The sequence below is a fragment of the Myxocyprinus asiaticus genome, chromosome 9 (assembly GCF_019703515.2).
Source record: "Myxocyprinus asiaticus isolate MX2 ecotype Aquarium Trade chromosome 9, UBuf_Myxa_2, whole genome shotgun sequence".
Lineage (NCBI taxonomy): Eukaryota > Metazoa > Chordata > Actinopteri > Cypriniformes > Catostomidae > Myxocyprinus > Myxocyprinus asiaticus.
The window spans coordinates 26,853,584-26,875,760 of record NC_059352.1 but is presented as its reverse complement, the minus strand read 5'-3'; the positions used below and the strand labels follow the sequence as shown (position 1 = coordinate 26,875,760).

The window sequence follows — 22,177 nt, the reverse complement described above, 5'->3', positions numbered from 1 at the left end:
TAGTGGGATCAAGACGTAGAGATGCACTATAATTCCGAAGTAAAGTAAAACAGCTCAAAGTTTGAAAGAAACAGCACAGAACTGTGCTCAAGCAAGCATAAAGCCCACCCCCATTTTCGAGCTGTGACGCAAATGCGAAGCGGACTGTGATTGGTCAGAATATGCCCTCCCTCTTTTGAAGGTAACTTATTAAAACAGCCGTTGGGCGGAGTCGAGACCCCGACTATATATTCAGTCACTACAACCTACGGTACCGGGTACGACTTTGTCCTCTTTTACAGCATTTAGAAAGGGGGCAACATCGCTGTTAAGTCCATAAGGCCCACTCAAACATCGCCAAAAAGGGAACTAATCACCGAAAATGTCTGCTAATAAAGATGGGGATGGTGGATGGAAGACCTTTATCTGGAATTCGGACAAGAAGGAATTTTTAGGACGCACAGGCGGCAGTTGGTGTAAGTGTTGACATTTTCTCTTGAGTTAAACTAGTTTTTTCTTCAGTGTTAGATATTGATATTGATACGGAACGATGTTATAGATAGGAGAAACAGCTACAGTGTTGGAAAGTCTCAACACCTGTTTGATCTTCACGCGCTGAGTCGTGACTTTCGTTTTCAAACGGGGAAAAAACGCCTCGCGCTGGCGGCGCTCTCAAACTGTCTTAACCAGATAATTTTATCAAGCGAATTTAAAAAACCAAGTTCGCAAATAAATATGTTATAGTTTGTAAATGTACCGAAATAATTGAGTCATAAACATGTAATACATGAACTGATCAGGGAGTAGTGCGTGTAATGAGCCAGAAGTGGGTGAAAGTGGAAATTACTAAATGGAAAATGAAAGCTGAAAACATTGCTTTACAAAAGAAAGTGTTTAACGTTTGAAGAATCGTTTACTGAGCATTTAAAGTTTAGGCCAATCCTGGGATCTTTGAAAAGAAAAAGGTCATTTTGAAGGTCGTGATAACGATGTTCTGCTATTGTTGAGGAAAGAGTCAGTCAGTCAGCATTGTGTGCAGATATCTGAAATGAACAGCATAGTTGTCTACGAATGATCATTTGTAATATTTATAATATAAGTTGCAAGCAGAAGCTAACGACATGAAAATGTTGTGCAGGTGACAACATTATATGTATTATCTTCCCTCAAGGTTACTCCAAGTGATTTGGCCTGTGTAGTTCACTCTTAGCCTACATTTAGCAATAATGTAATAGTGACAGTAATATCTGTTCATTAAGTACTGATTAATCTTCCTGTTTTCGTTGTAAATACAAATCGCATGAGTCGCCGGGTTTATTTAGGCTTTTAAAGCGGGAAACCGTCTGTGGCTGATAGTTTTATCAACTCTCAACGTGTTTCTATCTCTCCATTCCTGAGACTGACCTGTATTGTTCAGCAACCACGCGTTATAAATCATCCATTTCATCTTTAATCACACTCGATAGGTTGGTTTTTGTTTAAAAACATGCAGTTAAGCAGTGCAATGGATGGAAATATGAAACACACAGCTGAGTTTAGTCTGACACATGAGGAGAGTCATGAGTGTCGCAGTCACATGTAGCTTAGTCGGCTAGGTTCACTGTGTGTACTTTGAAGTATCACTTTAAAAAGTCTTTACTAAATTAGTACTTTTTTTTTTTTAAATAATGAGTCTTAATAAATCAATAACAGGTTGAGTAAATTTAGACCTGGCAAACAATATCAAAACACTATTGTGTGAACTGTATGAGTTTGTGAGTTAGAGGATGCTATCGGTTTTGGAACATTTTCACTGAAGCGCATGTTTTAATTAAAAAATCGTTTTATTCACTTAAAGAGGAGTTTTTGACTTTATTGTTTAAATTTATCATCTTTTAGTCCCGGTTTCAGTGACTTGTTGATAAATGTAAATGGAAACTTCGGCCGTCGTCCATTTCCCCCCTGTGATCTACTTTACTTTGCCACTCAGTTTGTTGTTGCCCAGAAAACATTAGGACTGAGGAATACAAGACAAATTTACTCTATTTTTTATATAATGGAGGAGAGTCCTTGAGAAGTGTGAGGGACTGAAGGACAAAGTTAATTGTCAGTGGACGCTTTTATGTTTGGGTTTTATTATCTGCATGTGATTATTTTTATTTTGTGGTGAATGTGGTTATTATAAGGAATTAAAACCATCATAAGACTTCAAAAGCAGACATCCTCATATTTATACCCTCAGGGAGAAGATTTTTCTCTGCCAATAATGACTACAACACGTGAAACTATTGTTTGTGGCCTTGAACTCAAACTTGAATGTGTTTCCTGTAGATTTTGAGGCGTCGGTTATTCCCTATTGCCAGGGGCGAAGGAAAGGAAGTTTAACCACACACACACAAACACGCCGTCAGTGGCACATGAAATGACGTTTACAGACTGGCACTGCAACTGACTGACAGCAATTTTATTCTGCAAATCAGGAGCTTGTCTTCTGTTGTTGCATCACACAGGAAACGTGAGTTCTGGGAGTTATGAGTTATAATGTGTGAGCTAGACTGAAACTGGTGTCACTGTCACCTCAGACACTCACAGCACAGTGAGGAATTTCTAGAAAGTTTGGGTTGTCGCAAGATGTTGGGGCCTTAAGACAAGCTAACTTCCTCAACTTCATGAAAGAAATCAGGAAGCCATAAGTCACACACATTTGGCATATTTGTAGAGGAAATATTGGTAATTACTATGTATTTTTAAATTGTAGATGTACAAAAGCTCAGTTTAGAGTTTTTGTATTTACACTTTCAGTTATTCAGTCCAATGAATAGGTCATTCATTCATTTGGACAAGAGTCCATTTTCACCTCAGATGACTTTTGGTTTTGTATGGTTTTATTACACTGTATGCCCTGTAGTTTAGTGACTGTTTAGTCTAGTGTTTAGGGTTTTATGTTCCCTTAAATGTCCAATTTATGCCTTAAATTTATATATATATATATATATATATATATATATATATATATATATATATATATATATATATATATATATATATATAACAGGGCTCCAGACTGCAAACCAAAAATAACTGATTGCGACAATAATTTACAATCTAGTTGGCATTGGTGACAGTCGGGTTGTGTACGTTTATATACGGTTTTGTCAGCTATCATCTTGAGAGTTATTGAATTCATATTTAGAGCATGCACCAGTGTGTCTTGAGCTGCTTTTCACCCGTTCTGTTTCTGATGGGCTCGCTGCACCGCACGCAACAACAAACCCAGCGCGAGAGAGTCGTGAACAAATGTCTCTTTTGAACAGGGTCTTTTTCATGAATCACCCGAAAAGAACTGAGGGTTTGAACTCAGGAGCTCAGGTTAGCGGTTTGAATCATGTTCACTTTCTCAGCAAATCAGCCGTCAGTGAGCTCACAACTGGGAGCACAGACATTTCAAAATAAGAGTCCCATGTATATTTCGGGCGTCTTTATAATTAAAAGTCCCGTATAGTGAACCACTTTTTTCTTCTGGTAATTATTGATTGGGATTGGAGTAGCACAATAAACTGCATCTGGGATTTCATTCAATTTGCACTCTTGTAGTCTCTGTGTCTATCCGGTAACAGTAAAGAAAGACTAAGGCAATATTTTAAAACAATTTAAATATATATATATATATATATGTGTGTGTGTGTGTGTGTGTGTAATAAAATAAAGCTTTTGTCACTTAGGACAATTGAGGGACTTGTACACAACTATTACTCAAGGTGCAAACATTCATTGATGCTCAAGAAGACAGCACACTACTATATGCATACTATCTGTAAATATCTGTAATGTAGATTCTGAAAGAGCAGTTCTAAATAAAAAATTCAGACCCACTTTATATTAGGGGGCCTTAACTACTATGTACTTAACCATTTGATACAATGTACTTATTATGTACATACATGTTGCATGTAATTACATTTAAAGTACTTGCATTTAATTAAATTTGTAGTTACACTGTTTACTTTACCCCTAACTCATCCCTAACCCCAAAACCTAACTCTAACCTCTAATCCTAACCCTACCTGTACTTCAACCTCAGTAGCAGCAAATGTGGGAATTGTGCAGAACAACATGTAGTTACACAGTAAATGCATAGTCTTTTATGTTAGTATGTTGTATGTTAATGTTAGTACACAGTAGTTAAGGCCACCTAATATAAAGTGTGACCAAAAATGATTTTATCACTTATATTTATATAAACTATGAAGGAGTGTGAACATTTATGAGACAAAAGGGAATGCAAACTTATCTTCTCAACTATATATACTGTTTATTAAACCTCTGATTAATGGGTTATCAGCTGTCTTCCTTTTCTTCGGCTTTCTATCTTGTTCCTGAACAGCAATCTAAATCGAGCAATTCTGTGATTTGGCAACTAAAAACAGCCATTTGACTAAATTTTTTTCCCAAATTTTTGGAATGCCCAATTCCCAATGTGCTCTAAGTCCTCGTGGTGGTGTAGTGACTTGCCTCAATCTGGGTGGCGGAGGACGAATCTCAGTTGCCTCCACATCTGAGACCGTCAATCTGCACATCTTATCATGTGGCTTGTTGAGCGCGTTACCGCGGAGACGTAACGTGTGTAGGAGACCAGGCTGGAGTCACTCAGCATGCCCTAGCCAATTTGCTTCTTAATGTTTCAGTTTAGGAGCCAATGGCTCCTAAGTCATTTTTTTAGTCTGGAGCCCTGTATATGTGTGTGTGCATGTGTGTGTGTACACTACCGGTCAAAAGTTTTGAAACACTTGACTGAAATGTTTCTCATGATCTTAAAAATCTTTTGATCTGAAGGCGTATTCTTAAATGTTTGAAATTAGTTTTGTAGACAAAAATATAATTGTGCCACCATATTAATTTATTTAATAATAAAACTAAAATGTAATTAAAAAAAAAAGTTTTTGAAATGTATGACTTGGACCAAATAATAAAGAAAAGCTGCCAATAAGTGCCCAACATAGATGGGAACTCCTTCAATATTGTTTGAAAAGCATCCCAGGGTGATACCTCAAGAAGTTGGTTGAGAAAATGTCAAGAGTACATTTCTGCAAATTCTAGGCAAAGGGTGAATACTTTGAAGATGCTAAAATGTAACACAGTTTTAATTTATTTTGGATTTTGTTTAGTAACAACATAATTCCCATAGTTCCATTTATGTTATTCCATAGTTTTGATGACTTTACTATTATTCTAAAATGTGAAAAAAATAAAAAAAATTTTTTAATAAAGAATAAGTGTTTCAAAACTTTTGACCGGTAGTGTATATATATATAATATATATATAATGTCTTCACAATTAAATATAAATATGCCTTTGTTTGTTTTTCTGTTTTGGAAAATGAAATGTAATTTTTCTATTGTACATGCACTGAAATATACTATTGATTACAAAAGCTCAGTTTAGAGTTTTTTATTTACATTTTCAGTTATTCAGTCCAATGAATAGGTCATTCATTCATTTGGACAAGAGTCCATTTTCACCTCAGATGACTTGGGTTTTATTACTCTGTATACTCTGTAGTTTAGTGACTGTTTAGTCTTGGGTTTTATGTTCCCTTAAATGTCCAATTTATGCCTTTAATATATATATATATATATATATATATTCACAATTAAATAAATATCTGCCTATGTTTGTTTTTCTGTTGTGGAAAATGAAATGTAATTTTCGTATTGTAAATGCACTGAAATATACAATTGATTTCATACATTTTTCTTCACAGTCAAAATCTTCACCTTCTATGTAATCTTCTATGGCTGCTTGGCTGGAATTTTCATTGGTACTATCCAGGCCATGCTCATGACCCTCAGCAACTACAAACCCACATACCAGGACAGGGTTGCACCCCCAGGTAATGAACTGAATTGATTAATGTTCAAGATATTACATGCCAATCAGGGCTGAAAGATTTGGACAAAAAATAGAATTGCGATTATTTTGAGAGAAAAAAAATGCGATTGCGATTTGAACTGACGTATGATAACCATAAAACAAAAAAACAACTGATTCCTTTTAACAAAATTAAACCATGTTTTGCCCATGCTTTACTGCCAACTGGAAATAATGTTCTAGAAAGGAAGTTCACACTTGAGTCCTCTAAAAAGAACCAAACTAAATAAATAAATAAAATAGTGAAACAGAGGGGGTGGTGGAAAGCATCACAAACACCCAAAAGTTTTTTTCCAATTTGTGAAAGGGTCAGTTGACTTCTCATCATTATTTTTTTTTAAACCCTGTCAACTTGAATATTATATTATTGCAATAATTATGTTAAGAAATTATTATAGAAATATATTATTGTAAAATAATAATAATCATCATTATTTCTATTATAATTTATTATTATTTAATAGTAATTTATTTATTTAATTTCTAAACTTACTATGCAGTCTCGGTAAATACTCAAGCCTTTTTTTAAACCAATTTCGGCAGAAGCTTTTATTTTGAAAACTGAAGGGATGGAGGTATTCTGTTGTTTGAAGTTGAGTTGACAGCAGCCTTTTAACACTGTGAAATGATCTCATCTGCCTTGCTGTCAACAAAAATCAGCTCTCATGGGATTATTTTAAATGTCTATAGTAAATTGTAGCGGCTAAACATAGAGGTATGTGAAATTACACAAATGTGCAATTAAAGTCAATCCGAGGTGCTTTAAATGTACGTTAGCGCACCTAACTGAACTCAGAGCACATCTGTCACTCAAGGCACCAGATAGATAGTGTGTATGGAGCACAGAATCACTCTGAAACCACATGTGTAATACAATGATCCTGTTGTATTTAAGAAAGCACTACACACTACAGACAAAACAGCCATGCACATAGGCGCAGCACAGCGGGCAGTGCGTTGAGACTATTTATTTAATTAAATCGCAGCCCTTGCAGTTTGAAAATTGCACTGGGTCATATCACGATTTCGATTTTATTTCAGTTTATCATTCAGCCCTAACGGCAATACAAATCTATCTGCCCAAAAGTGTTGAGAGGATGGTAATTTTTGTTTTACATATTTTTAAAACAATGTAATAACATTTTTGCCCCACCTAAGTGATACAAAATGAACTAAATGTACTTTAACCCTAATAGTTGTTTTGGCTGGTGTGGTTTGTGAAAAGTACTAAATGCAGCAGTGTTGTGATGTTGTTGATGGTTTAATGGTCCTCTATGGGAGCTATCACTTTAGTGTTCCCTTGCACTATTTATAACAACTTGATTGTTCTTGACAAGAGATGTTTATAACGTCTTTTTTCAAATGACAGCTTTCAATGTCATTTTTAAAAATAGAAATCACAGATCTGTATACCCTAACAGTGTGGGTTTTTTTTTTTATATATATACCAGAAGCTAATATTATATTGACATAAATAAAAGCTTTTAAGGAATTTCCGGGCTCAATACAAGTTAAGTTCAGTCAACAGCATTTGTGGCATAATGTTATTATCACAAAGATCACTTCAACTTGTCCCTTGTTTATTTAAAAAATAAATTAATCACAGTTACAGTAAGTACCTTACAATGGAAGTTAGCGCGGCCAGTCCATAAACGTTTAAATACGCACTGTTTTAGAGGTATGGCCACAAGACGTAAACATTATATGTGTTAACATGTTTTTTTTGTAATTAACATTTTTTTATTAAATCTTATAATAAGAAGCGCACACACACACACACACATATATATATATATATATATATATATATATATATATACACACACACACACACACACACACACAACATTTAAACCCCAGGACCCTCCCCAACCCCCGAACCCCGCCTCCCCAAAAAACAATCCTGTGGTCACACATGAGTAAATATATACATACACCTACACACACACACACACACACACATATATATATATATATATATATATATATATATATATATATATATATATATATATATACACACATATACACACACATACATACATACACATACATATACACACATAATAATCATACTCACTTAAAAACTATACAACAATACTCTCTCCACTCCTCACCCGAGAGCCCCCCAAAAATTCCAAATACCTGCCCCATTTCCGTACAAACAAATCTAAATCACCCCATCTTCCCAATGACACCTCCTCATAAGCCACTACCCTCCCCTTCTCCGTGCACCACTCCGGATATGGGGGTGCACCAGCTGACCTCCAACCCCTCAAAATAACCTGCCTGCCGATCATCACACAGGTCAGAACCCAGTTCACAATATGGCCATCCCCTACATCGATGACTGCCCCATCGCCCAGTACACAAAGTCTGGGGCAAAATGAAACCCGAGTGCCCACCACGTCGCACACAAAATTCTGAACTTTCGACCAGAATTTCTGGATCTCGACACACCACCAAAAAACATGGGCCATGTCTCCATCCTCCGACTGGCATCTCCAGCAGGTGGTTGTGTCTTTAAGACCAAGCCTATACAGTCTAGGGGGGGTCCAATAAAATCTATGCAAAATTTTTAATTGTATAAGACACACCCTTGCATCTCTAGATGCAGACTTAACGTTTTTAAGAATCTTAGCCCACACTCCTTCCTCCAATGACAAGTTGAAATCTTTCTCCCATACTCTCTAGAGAGAAGTTAAGGCTCCATCCCCCAGACTCTGAATTAACAGGGAGTAGTACACTGACGCCTCATGACCTTTTCCAAAAGCTGCAATCACCTCTCCCAAAGCATCTGCCTCCTTAGTGGGGTGTGTGCTACTCCCAAAAATAGTACAAAGCAGGTGGCGCAGTTGTAAATACCTATAAAACTGAGGTCTGGGGATCCCAAAATGTTGGACCAAGTTTTCAAATGATCTCAACACTCCACTTTCATATAGGTCACCGAGTGTAGCAACCCCCCTCACAATCCACTCTGGCCAACAGAAAGGGGACTTGCCAATACACAATCTTGGGTTCTGCCATATGCTCGAGGCAACATTTAAATAAGTGTCCAATTTAAACAATCTGGACACTTTAGTCCATACCGAGTGTAAATGCGAAATATCAGGGTGTAACTTAACTTTTCCGATTAGTTTGATAAGAGATGATTTGTAATGGCGAAATAGGGGCAAGAACTGCCCGTTCAATAACAAACCAGGGAGGGGGTCTCTCAGGTGGAAGTGACCAATGAGCCAAATGTCTTAGACTGAACGCATAATAATAAAACAAAATCTTGGGTAGGCCTAGCCCACCTTTGTCTATCGGCCTATATAACTAATTAAAATGCAATTTGGGACGTTTACCATTCCAAATGAAGGACTTCGCTATGCTATCAAATTGCTTGAAATAAGAGAGGGGGACATCTACAGGGAGAGATTGTAGCAGGTAGTTAAATTTTGGAATACAATTCATTTTAATAACATTAACCTTCCCAATCATCGATAAATGAATGAAGCCCACCTGCCCACATTGCTCGAAAACCTTTTTATTAAAGGATCAAAATTAACACTAACTAAAGCATACAAATTTGCTGGGAATAAAATCCCCAAATACTTAATGCCCTGTTTGGGCCACTGGAAGGCGCCCGGCTGGAAAGCCGTTACTGGACAGTACGCTGTCAGTGCCAAAGCTTCGGATTTAGACCAACTGACTTTGTATCCTGAGAACTTGGAAAAGGAATTAATAATTCTGTGGAGGCAAGGCATAGATCTAGTAGGTTCAGAGACAAATAATAAAATATCATCTGCGTAAAGCAGAAGCTTATGCGCCACACCTCCTGCCACCACCCCTGGTAAATCATCCTCCCTTCTTATCGCAGCTGCTAATGGTTCCAGGGCAAGACAGAACAATAATGGGGAAAGAGGGCAACCCTGCCGAGTGCCCCTATCCAGAGTAAAATAATCTGAAATTAATCCATTTGTTTGTACCGCTGCTACGGGGTGTTTATAAAGTAACTTAATCCAACCAATAAATGTACTCCCGAACCCATACATTTCCAAAATCTTAAAAAGATAATCCCATTCTATCATATCAAACGCCTTTTTGGCGTCAAGTGAGATGGCAGCGACCGGAGACTGATCATTCGCTACTGACCACATGATATTGATGAGACGCCTGATGTTATCAGAAGAGCTGCGGCCCCGAATAAACCCCACCTGATCTATATGTATAAGAGATGTCATAATCTTACTTAATCGGTTAGCCAAAATTTTTGACAACATTTTTACATCTAGTTGGATCAGGGAGATTGGACGGTAACTTTTACACTCGCTTGGATCTTTGTCCTTTTTAAGAATCAGACTGATCCGGGCTTGTGTCATGGTTGGAGGAAGCTTTCCATTCTTTAACGATTCAGTATAAACTTCTAACAAAAGTGAAGCCAGTTCTGTAGCATAGGATCTAAAAAATTCTGCAGCAAAACCATCTGGCCCCGGAGCCTTGCCAGTAGGTAGGGACTTAATTACCTCGTCAAGCTCGGGGCAGTGGTAGCTCAGCGGTTAAGGCTCTGGGTTACTGATCAGAAGGTCGGGGGTTCAAGCCCCAGCACTGCCAAGATGCCACTGTTGGGCCCTTGAGCAAGGCCCTTGATCCTATCTGCTCCAGGGGTGCTGTATCATGGCTGACCCCACAAAACAAACTCCAACCACTCAGCAGATCTAATGCAAAAAGAAACAAAAATGGCCCAGCTTCCTCCGAAAGCCAGAGTATGTACAGTGAGTCAATCCACTCACAAGAAAAACATCCAATGGTTATTCACCCATTGTTTCAATAAAAGACATCACCTGATTGGGACATGTAAATACTTTGCTGACATCCTTGGTGTTTATTCTCAGTCTGGCTGGAAACATCAGAGCAAAAGTGATCTTCTGCTGATGTAAGAGTTTCTTGCATTCCTTAAACCGATCGCGTTTCTCTCTTGTCGAGGTCGCAAAGTCCGGGAACAAGAAAATATTGTAATTCTTCCAAGAAAGCTTTCCTTTGCCCCTCGCCTGGCACAACACGAGATCTTTATCGGATGATTTCAAAAATTTGGCCAGAATCAATCGGGGCCTTCCTCCCTCAGCAGATCTGTGAGCTGGGACTCTGTGAGCTCGCTCGATTTCCAGCTTGTGGCCTGTTATGTCGAGCAGACTTGGGAAAAGCTCATCTAGGAATTTCACCATATCTCTGCCTTCCTCATGCTCAGGAATTCCAACAATTCGAATGTTATTCCTGTGGCTTCTATTCTCAAGATCTTCAAGCTTTTCAAGAACACGTTCCAAATCAACTTTGGTCACGGGTGGATTAGTGGCTAATTCCCTCTCTGATGCCTCCAAATAATCAATTCGTTTTTCAACATCTGTCACTCTTGTGACTAGCTCAGAGAATTTTTTCCATCGCCGTAATCGATCGACGTATTACAGCGAGATCCTCCAAGTCCGCAAGTACCTTCGTCAACATCACCGACATGTTGGACAGTTGACGCTGGATTCCTTCTCCTGCCACGCAATCCAAATAGAGTCCCCAGTCCACAGGCCTGTCTGGGCTTTCATCTTGAACCCGTAAGTGTCTTTTAATGTCTCCAGAGCCCGAGGATTTTGACTTCTTTGCCATGTTTACCTCGAACAGTAAATGTGTAACTGGGTGTATTGAATTTCACTGGATTATATCATGAAAATAATTTAAAAAATTAGCAAAGTGCGCAGAGCTGTCTCTCACATCTCCCTTCGCATGCCGTCACGTGGCTCCATCTGTTAACATGATTTTAATGTGTGATAAAATTGCTTTATATCCTTATCTGTGTAAAGTTATATCCATTACAACTTCTGTCATGTCAACGTTATGCAGATAAACCCAGTAATCTGGTAAACACCATAATGCTTGAAATCCCTGATTTTATGACACTAAAATCATGTTAACATGTCTTGTGGCTATACTTTTGAAACATAGTCAATTTTAACGTTTATGGACTGGCCCCATTCACCTCAATTGTAAGTGCCTTACTGTAACTGCAATTTTTGGAACTATTCGAAATAATTTTTATGTTAATCAACATTATGGCACAAATGCTGTTGATTGAGTGCCACTTGAACCCAGGGCATTGCTTTAAACTTAAGATTTGTTTGTCATCTGGAAAATGCTGTGGTCTTTCTTTTTGATTATTGACAAGATTCACAAGAGGCTTCTCCATCACAGGTTATTAAAAGCAATCGAGGCGGCATATTATTCTTTGGCATTGATATGGAGAAACGGAAAGAACAAAGAACAGACAGTCTCATTTAATCAAAGTCTCAAACTATTCCAGAATACTGGAACCCAACTTTGTTTCTGTAAACCTTGTGACAGCTCTGCTTCTCTAAAGGTCTGTCTGACCTCAGAGAGAGGAGGGTGGAGGTGGGGAGTGTAAGGGAGGAAAAGGAGAGAGAGACACAGAAAGCCATTTTGACCTTCACACTTCCTGCTAGAATGATGAAGCTTCCTGTTTGGACTCTGAGAGCAAAGCTGTTGCTCACAGCTACACACTTTGCAGGTCTTTGAACTGGTTTGTCTGTACTTCACTCGGGACAGACAGTATCAGTGGATGTGGGCTCGAACATACCATTGAAATAGTTTACAACAGGTTCAGGGTTTATCAAGCTTTCGGTAAGCCTGTTTTGCTCAAAAGAATCTTGTGCAATTGAGCTTTGGCTAAAAAAAATGGAAAAAGATACAGTGGAGAGCATTGTATACTGTACTTTCCATAATCTCTGCGGCAGCTTAGAGACTGTTAGGTTGCTCTACACTAGCCTTGTGCCAATGAATGTTTACATAGTGCACACTCCCACCTTAACATTAAATTTAGCTGGATTCATAAAGCACTGGCTCAGACCCCGTACATAAACGTGTCTGCCAAGAAGAGCCAGTTCCTCTTTAAGAGAGTTGGCCCTCGAACAGTGAACTCTAGAGAAAAACAGACAACATGAGTAGGAATGGAGCGGAGATCACCATGGTGTGCTGCTATTTGCTGTGAAGAAGGCTGGACGTAGAAGACATGCAAGTCCCGCCTCCCTCTTCAGGGCTAAAAGTTTCCATTGTGTGAGAGGAGCACGTGAGGTTGTGGAGAGGGGAAGGGGGAGGGCTGGGAGACTCTCACACAAGCTCTAACTGGATAGACAGATCGCCTGTGTGATTTTAGAACTGTATTAAAAAAATACAGACAAAACTTTCTTGGGTCAAAGTTCTAAAGCTTGTCTTTATCACCCGCTTTGCCATGTGAATGGAAGGTCATTACTAGCCTGTTGAAAAGTATCTTCGCATTACAGACAATATAAGGTTTTGCTCTCCTCTGCTGGCTCTGCTCATACCACGCCCTATTTTAGCCGTCCACTCAAGCTGGTGGAAAATTACTGCCAAGCAGAGAATCTTAATAGCAAACTTCCATGACAATGAATGGAGTTCCTGCATGTGCCTCAGATAGCCGACATTCACTGTTCCTATATCTAGAGGGAGATTGTGTGGGGAAAAGTCACTTCTACATGATAATTTAAATTCTGCCACTTTGTTTTACAGGGTTATCACACACTCCGCACCCAGACAAAGCAGAGATCTTCTTCTCCTTAAATAATCAGGAGAGTTATGCGGCATACATTAAAAATATGAAAAACTTTCTGCAGGCATACAATAGCGAAAACCAGCTTGATCAAATGAAGTACGAAGACTGTGGAGGTACATCAAGTTCTAAAATCTTTAAAGGAATGGTTCACCCAAAAATGATTTCAAAATCACCATTTACTCACCCCTTAATGTTGTTAGGTAGAATGACCGCTTCAGTCATCATTCACTTTCATTGTATGGAAATAGATGCAATGAAATAACTGGGAACTCACACTAACATACTGTGTAGCATCTCCATTTATGTTCCACAGTGGAAGAAAGAAGGGGAGAGTTTTCATTTGTGGGTGAACTATCTCTTTTAGGTAGCTGTGTGTATGTGTGTGGTTTACTGTAAGTCTTAGTAACCCTTGCTGTATTATTAAGTAGGTCATTTAAAGATCTCTACAGCTCTGTCAAATGATCTTCATTCATAACTCAACAGTTCATGTTTGCTTAGGTAGACAATTGTGGCTTTATTTGACCATCTTCTTGCATGCTTATGTTCTATTGTGGTAAACACAGTTGCATTAGTCAATAACAGGCTTTAACACGTTTCCTGTTCAGACAAACCTACAACCTACACAGAGCGCGGAGAACTGGAGGGTGACTACGGCATGAGAAAGGCCTGCCGTTTCGATAGATCCTGGCTGAAGGAGTGCTCAGGCATAACGGATGAAACTTTTGGCTTCGAGGATGGCAAGCCCTGCCTCATTGTTAAACTCAACAGGATTGTCAACTTCAGGCCCAGAGTGAGCTATAGCTTGTTTTAATAGAAATGCTTGAATGCTTAAGACATCCAAGGTTGTTATCCATGACTGTTTAGATTGACATCTCAATATTAAACCTCTCTCTTCAGCCTCCAGCTTCTAATGACAGTCTTCCTGAGCCAATTCGCACCAGTTATCAAGGCAATATCATCCCAATCCACTGCTCAAGCAAGGTAAGAAACTCCTACAAACTTAGCTTATAGCTTACACCAAAAAGCCAGTAGCATCTAATACAAGTTCTGCTTGTCAACAGAGAGAAGAAGAAGCAGACAAGCTTGGGCCAATTGACTACTTCGGAGTGGGTGCTGGTTTCCCTCTCCAGTACTATCCTTACTACGGCAAGCTGCTACAGCCACAGTACCTCCAGCCTCTGGTGGCCATCAAGTTTCAGAACATCTCAAAGGATTTCGACATGCGCATAGAGTGCAAAGTATTTGGAGAGAACATTCATTACAGCGAGAAGGACCGTTCTCAGGGACGCTTTGACATCAAAATCAACATCAAGTCATGACCATAGCTATGATAATAGCACTTTTACTCTGCCCATTTCAAAACACAATAATTTAGACAAATGCAAATTAAATTGGAAAACAACTAATCTTGAACAAACTTTCATAACATACGGGACCTACACTTAATCTGTATGCTTTACACTAGCTATCTCTGCATGTCTAGGGTTAGAAAGTAAATTACAGGAAGAGTAGCAATAGCAAAGTATTTATTCTACTGTAAATGAGAATATTCCGTGAGCCATGGGACATTCATTTATTACTGTAAATTATAATTCCACTACTGATGTAGCGAGCAGTGTTTCTGTCCCCTGAGTATTTCTGCCTAGTGTGGTCTCTTTATATTTTATGGAGTGTGCAGTGCAGTAGTCGCATACAATGGTCCTTTCCAAGCCGTTGAAATTTCTGTTGTCTTATGTGAGAAACTTAGTGGTCCAAGGTGTGTGAGTGTTATTTAGTATAAGCGCAAGAGTCTGTGAGAATATGTGTGGATTTGTCTACTTCAAAACTGAAAATACTGGCATGGTACGCTCTGAACTCCCCAGGTCTGTATGTGTGTAAGTGACTGCACTCCATTCAATTCTTCTTTTTTTCCTTTTCCCTTTGTCTTTTATTTTTTGTTGATTGTGGGGAATATGTTTTTACATCACCTTTTGACTTTTATTTGATTGTCTTGCAATTTGGGAAATTGGGGCTAATGACAATTCTGTGTAAGGCTTTTATTTCCTTTACTATTAAGTGTAGAACTGTGTGTCTAGCCTGGAGGACTGAAGTGTGCCCAGTGGTCACCATGGCAACAGTGCTTTTAATTATTATTATTTTTGTTTTGTTCTGAAGACATCACATAATGTGGTGTTAATTTCTAATGAATGTTTTAGCCATTTTCATGGTGGAAGAATTTTATATTTATGCAGTTGTACAATTTTTTTCAGCAGGAGAACGTATAATGTATGAATCCAAATACCAAAGTCACTGGTCAAAGGTTAGAAACTTATCAGATGCAATGCAGTACCCCATGTAATAGGATATTTTGTTGGTGTTAAAAGTGCTCAAAATTCAATGTTGAACATCACAACACTTGTCAAGAGTTTTGTGTGCTCTTGTAATGTTATTTAAAATCTGAGTAAGACCTAAAAAAAGAAATAAATGGACAGACAACTGAGGTATCTTTAAAGTGGTCTTTATTTAAATACTGTTGTAATGTCGCTCACATTTGCTTCATCCATCTAAAATCTTAAAGAAATACTGGACCTGCAAAACAGAAGTGATCACAATTTAATCTGATCTTCCATAATAACACTGAGCAATACTCTAACTCACAAATCAGCTTATATAAAAATTGTAAAAAATCATCAACGTAAGAAGACTTTACATGCGATTTGAAATCATGAGATTATTCTCTGCTATTGATGTCAAAACGTCACATGCACACATTGAATAAATGATAAGAATGCAGGCAAAGATGTTTCCATGCAAATTGTAATTAGCGTAAAGGGTAAAACCCAACATGATCACACGGGAAGTCGGCATGCTGTTTCCGAAAGTTCTGTTACCTTAGGATCGGCAACATTATGCTAATTCACTGACATGCCCTACCTTCCATCAGACATATTTGGAATGGTGCGGCGCAAAAAAATTACTTTCCCTCATGGCTAGACTGGTAGCGTGTCACGTCAGTTGCATGGGAGACCATTGTTCAATCCCCAATCAAACGAGGAAGTAATCACATTTGTATAAACAATCATGAGCGTGATAAGGAGGCTGCATTTTTGTCCCTAACATTGCATTTTGTCTCTGCTAATGGTTGAGGTTAGATTTGGGTTTTGGTTGGGGGGGTAGATTAAATAAAATAAGCATTTCTCTTCACTGTTTTACACCCTGTTCAGCTGAAAACAATTATTTTTACAACTGGCTTCTGGTGCCCTCTCCTGGATATAAATTTATGTCACACTTGTTTATATGCTCTGAAACACTTAACGCTTTAGCCTCTGGAGGCAGTGTTTTCAAATTCTGTCAACGTATACCGATTTCGGCAAAAAAAATAAATAAATTGGCACACACTTGCCAATTTTTATGTGAGATCAGGCTGGTAAAACCATCGGTTTTGCTTACCCCGATAAAAGAAACGATTTATACCATTGCACGTTACACGTTGTCTTATTGCGCATAATCGGTGTAAGATCGTGCATGTAAACACATTCACTGATAGGTCTGACAGATCAACTACAAGAAAAAGTACACTCACTGAGCACTTTATTAGGAACACTACGATGTTCCTAATAAAGAACACTATGGTGTTCCACATCCCCATTCTGATGGTTGATGTGAACATTAACTGAAGCTCCTGACCCATATCTGCATGATTTTATTAATTGCACTGCCACATGATTGGCTGATTAGATAATCACATGAATAAGTAGATGTACAGGTGTTCCTAATAAAGTACTCAGTGAGTGTATATACAATTGTGAATTATGGATTTGTAACAATTAATTTAGCACATTGTCCGGCCTCATCATCAGGTCACCAAGCTTGTTTTATTTGAAAACAATTGACTTTCCCTGCATTGTGCCTGTTACAGCAGCGCTCGTCTGCTCGGCACAGAGAGTTTGTGTGGGGCCCCTGTAAGGCCTGAGCTTTTGGAATGTCATGGCTGAGTCGGTCAGCAGGCAAATGATTAACAAGGGGCCATTTGTGCTAGGAGGCAGGACAGATCAGGAGTTGTGCAAAACAATGACGTCCACCGGGCCAAACCCACTCTCTGGCATAACAATGAATTTTTTTTCCTTTTACCAAACCTAATGTATCTGCCTGCTTCCTCTCCTGAGAGACACTGGACTGTAGTTCTGGACCAGCCTACGGTGGACAGTCATGAGACTGGGATGCCATTTTGTTCTGGGCTTCACAAGCATTTGTGGGATGCATTAATATTCTTGACGCATCATCAAAGCAAGTTAGAAAACAACAAACTCTCTGACCAAAGCCAAAACGTGCGCGTGTAGCTCTTGCATAAAGCTAAGTTTGAATGAGATTTGCATGAGCAGCTCACCTCCAGAATCCCATCCTCTGGTAGGTCTGTGCAGTGAACTCCGTTCTGCACTTTGTTTTTGCCATAGAGAGCTCGTAAAGTGGTGGGCCGAAGATGGCGTGCAATTTCCTGTAATGAAACAAAACACACAATGACATGATGACAACTCGTTGATGGGGTAAAGTTAGAACAATCGAGCATATGATGAATGTGTTGTGATAGTTATGCCCAACAGAGCTGAGAGATCAGACGACATCACATATTGTCCAGGGCATCAGATTACTCATACATGCTTGTTCATGTTACTCAAACAGATACTTCCTGTTTTCTACTTCTTGTATTATTTCTACAAACCCTCCACTCTATAACAGAATCACTTCTTATGGATTTGGAAATATCAGTCTGATTTTCAAATCACCTTAAACTCTTATTTATGAATTGTAGGCATGTATTAAAATTAATGTAACAGGGAGATTCTCATGTAACCTGTCAAAAACATCCTGTAATATTTAACTCCAAATCAATACAAAAAAATACGTAATGATATTTTGCATAAAGAAAATAAAGCCTACATTTAGGACCATTATGATTTTTTACATTGTGACATTTTTCTGACATTTACCGTCCGGACGTTTTCCTTTTACTATTTTCCCACTATTACCCTTAGCTTAGTTTTTTTAAACACTGTGCAACTTTAAATGGCAGTAGCAAAGGAGTACTACTATGATGTATAAATACTTCACAATTTAAATAATACAACTTTTTTTCACATGTGGTAATGAGAATATTATAATGACCTTTTTTCGCATTGTGGTAATGAGAATTGGGGGTGCCTAATTTTTTATGAAAATAACCACATGAATTAAAAAATCTTGATGGCCAAACAAAAAAGGCATAATTTCCTATATGCATATGGAGCAGAATGGGAACAGGAAATTTTCATGACATGATGATTCATGAGAATGACCCAAAAGTTCTGAATGGCTTAAAGTTATGACAAGTCCTACAAATAGACAATAAGTTAGTCAATGACTGGATTTTCACACATTATTTGTTTGGAAACACGTCAGCTATTTCATTTTCTCTAGTCCAGCTCAATCCATCTTGAGAGTAGCACGAGGCTGTAAAAGAACAGGCTGCTCAACATTGTGGACATGCTGTCATGTAGCAAAAAACAGTGAAAACCAAAACTGTAGCAGAGGAATTTAGAATCAGAATGAGCTTAATTGCCAAGTGTTCTCACGTTCACAAGGAATGTTTTTGGTTATAGGAGAAACAAGTGCACACAGAACATTACAGTGAGACACAGAATATAACACAAGGTAAGAGTATTAACAGATACAAATAATAGGACATATAACAGAATGGCGTATGTACATGTGCAGTTGGTAACATATGTGCAAGGTAGGGGTATGTACAGTTATTGAATTAAAGAGCACCTATTATGATTTTTAAACATGCCTAATTTTGTTTTAAAGGTCTCATACAATAGATTTACAAGCATCCAAGGTCAAAAAACACTTTAATTTGCTCATAATTTAAATTGCAGCATTACCTTTTTTTCCCAGTGTCAAAAAGGACTCGTTCAATGATCCATTCTTAAGGATTCATTCTAAACTCCTCCTTTCAGAGAGCCTACTCTGCTCTTATTGGTCAGATGTCCCAGTCTGTTGTGATTGGTGTACCGCTTAGCGTAGTGTTTGAGGGCAGGTCAAAGCTGTTTGCGAGCAGCCAATGAAGACCAGAGGCGGGTTTTTTGTTACCAAATGAAGTAGGTTAATACAGGAAGTAAGTCTGGAATAACTAACGACTCGTTTCAGGTGTTCAGAATCGTTTCTTTCTTTTGGGAGTCAATAACTCCATTTATCGTGCACTTTGATTTTTGAAACTTTGCAGACTTTTTTACATTCACAAACAGCTATATAACACACTACATGAAAGGTAATATTTGAAAAACCATAATAGGTGCTCTTTAAATATGTGAATTTACATATGCACATGAGATATTTATTTACATTATTGCACTATGGGGGAGTCCTGAGGCAGTTTAAATGTTCATGTGGAAAATGGCCTTGGGTAAAAACTGTTCTTGTGTCTGGATATTCTGGCGCTCAGTGCTCTGTAGAGCTGGCCAGAGGGCAACAGTTCAGAGAGGGAGTGGGCAGGGTGTGTGGGGTCCAGAGTGATTCTACCTGATGTTTCCTCACTCAGGAGATGTGCAGGTCTTGGAGGGTGGGCAGGGGGCACCAATAATCCTCTCAGCAGGAAGTGCAGGGAGATTTCTCCTGAGTCCACTATCATCTCCACTGTTTTCAGCATTTTTAGCTCAAGGTTGTGACCACACCAGACAGCCAGCTGTTCAACCTCCCATCTGTATGCAGACTTGTCACCAACGCGGATGAGGCAGATGACCGTGGTGTCGTCTGCAAACTTCAGGAGCTTGACAGTAGTGTCCTTTGCAGTGCAGTCATTTGTGTACAGAGAGAAGAGCAGTGGAGAGAGAACGCATCCCTGAGGAGCACCAGTGCTAATAGTGAGGGTCCTGGATGTGAGTTTCCCCAGTCTCACTAACTGCTGCCTATCTGTCAGAAAGCTGGTGATCCATCGAAAGATTGGGGTAGGCACGGAGAGCTGGGTCAGTTTGGTTGGGAGAAGATCAGGCATGATGGTATTGAAGGCTAACTCCACAAATAGGATCGTTGCATAAGTCCCAGGTCTGTCAAGGTGTTGCAGGACATAATGCAGTCCCATATTGACAGCATCATCTACAGACCTGTTTGCTCCAGTGATCTATTGAAGATCTGTGTGATGATGGGTGCCAGTTGGTCAGTGCAGACTTTCAGACAGGCAGGTGAAACACCATCTGGGCCTGGAGCTTTCCTAGTCTTTTGTTTCCAAAAGACCTGGCACACATCCTCCTCACAGATCATAAGTGCAGACTGAATAGCAGGAGGGGGGAGGAGGGGGGTTCCAGGAGGTGTTGGTGTGTGTGTGAAGTGAAGTGAAGATCCGAGGGGGGGAGACTGGGCCTTTCAAACCTTCAGTAAAACACATTCAGTTCATCAGCCATTTGTTGACTCTCTGCAGAACGAGGGGGAGGTGTCTTGTACTTGGTGATACTCTTCAGGCCTTTCTACACAGATGCAGGATTGTTGGCTGAAAACTGTTTTTTCAGATTTTCAGAGTAGCTTCTTTTAACCACACTGATTTCCTTAGTAAGTGTGTTCCTGGCCTGGTCGTACAATATTTTATCCCCACTTCTGTAAGCATCCTCTTTGGCAAGACGAAGCTGCCTGAGTTTTCCTGTAAACCATGGTTTATCGTTACTGAACGACAAAAATGTCCTAGTAGGGATGCACATATCCTCACAGAAATTGATATATGATGTCACAGTATCTGTGAGTTCATCCAGGTCTGTGGCTGCAGCTTCAAAAACACTCCGATCAGTGCAGTCTAAGCAGGCTTGTAGTTCTTGTAGCGCTTCAATAGTCAATTTTTTTACAGTCCTTACTACAGGCTTAGCTGATTTTAGTTACTGCTTGTAGGTCGGGAGAAGATGAACCAAACAGTGATCAGAGAGTCCTAAAATTGCACGTGGCACAGAGCGATATGCATCCTTTACAGTGGTGTAGCAGTGGTCCAGTATATTTCTGCTTCTGGTGCGGCATGTGATGTGTTGTTTGTATTTTGGCAGTTCACGGGTGAGGTTAGCTTTATTAAAATCTCCCAGAATAATAATACATGAGTCTGGGTGTTGTTGCTCCGTGTCTGTGATGTGATCAGTCAGCTGTTGCAACGCTGCGTTCAACTTTCGTTGATGTAAAAGCATGTTCCACCACCTCTCGTTTTCCCTGATGATTCTGCAAAGCGATCCACTGTGAACAGCTGGAAGCCCGGCAGATGAAATGTGCTGTCCAGGATGGCTTATACAGTATATGAATATATGGATGGGATATACGGTATACAAAATGAAAGTCTCACAGTTAAGTCTTCAGATACAATGGGACTGATGGTCCTGTAGTTGATTAAGCAGTAGCATGACAGACTTGAAAAATATATGTTCATCTTTACATCACTTTGGAAAGGTGCACAAATGTTAAATAAACACTCCTCTCCTGCCATTACAGTGTGACAGAAGTTCAAGGGGTCTTGGCTGAGTTTACTTTGAGTTTATATTTCACTGCCCTTTAAGCAAAATGTTAGACCAATACCAGGTCTTGACTTTCATTTGCGCTCACATGTGCTTCTCATTCAAAGCTCAGCTGGCCAACATGCTAAGGCTATAATGGAACTTGATGAAATTAAATGTTCCCGAGGACACAAGCTGCCA

At 39.1% G+C, this 22,177-nt stretch overlaps 2 protein-coding genes across 3 annotated transcripts in view; one reads left to right on the top strand and one right to left on the bottom strand.

Moving 5' to 3' along the window:
• Positions 1-234: 234 nt before the first annotated feature.
• LOC127446365 (sodium/potassium-transporting ATPase subunit beta-233-like) lies at positions 235-15,981 on the top strand. The gene is made up of 6 exons (XM_051707257.1): positions 235-455; positions 5,721-5,849; positions 13,460-13,615; positions 14,108-14,292; positions 14,400-14,483; positions 14,564-15,981. The coding sequence occupies exons 1-6, from the start codon at positions 362-364 to the stop codon at positions 14,819-14,821; spliced, it is 906 nt and encodes a 301-aa protein (XP_051563217.1). The 5' UTR covers positions 235-361; the 3' UTR covers positions 14,822-15,981.
• Positions 15,672-22,177, bottom strand: part of LOC127446362 (nucleoside diphosphate kinase 7-like) — a 72,473-nt gene continuing 65,967 nt past the window's right edge. Inside the window, exons 11-12 of one of the 2 annotated variants that reach the window (XM_051707252.1) lie at positions 17,869-17,976; positions 15,672-16,070 (exon numbers count right to left, since the gene is read on the bottom strand). In XM_051707252.1, coding sequence (XP_051563212.1) covers positions 16,038-16,070; positions 17,869-17,976 — 141 coding nt within the window. In that variant the 3' untranslated portion in view covers positions 15,672-16,037. Of the gene's footprint in view, positions 17,977-22,177 lie in introns of both variants that reach the window. The other variant, XM_051707250.1, reaches the window with a different exon arrangement.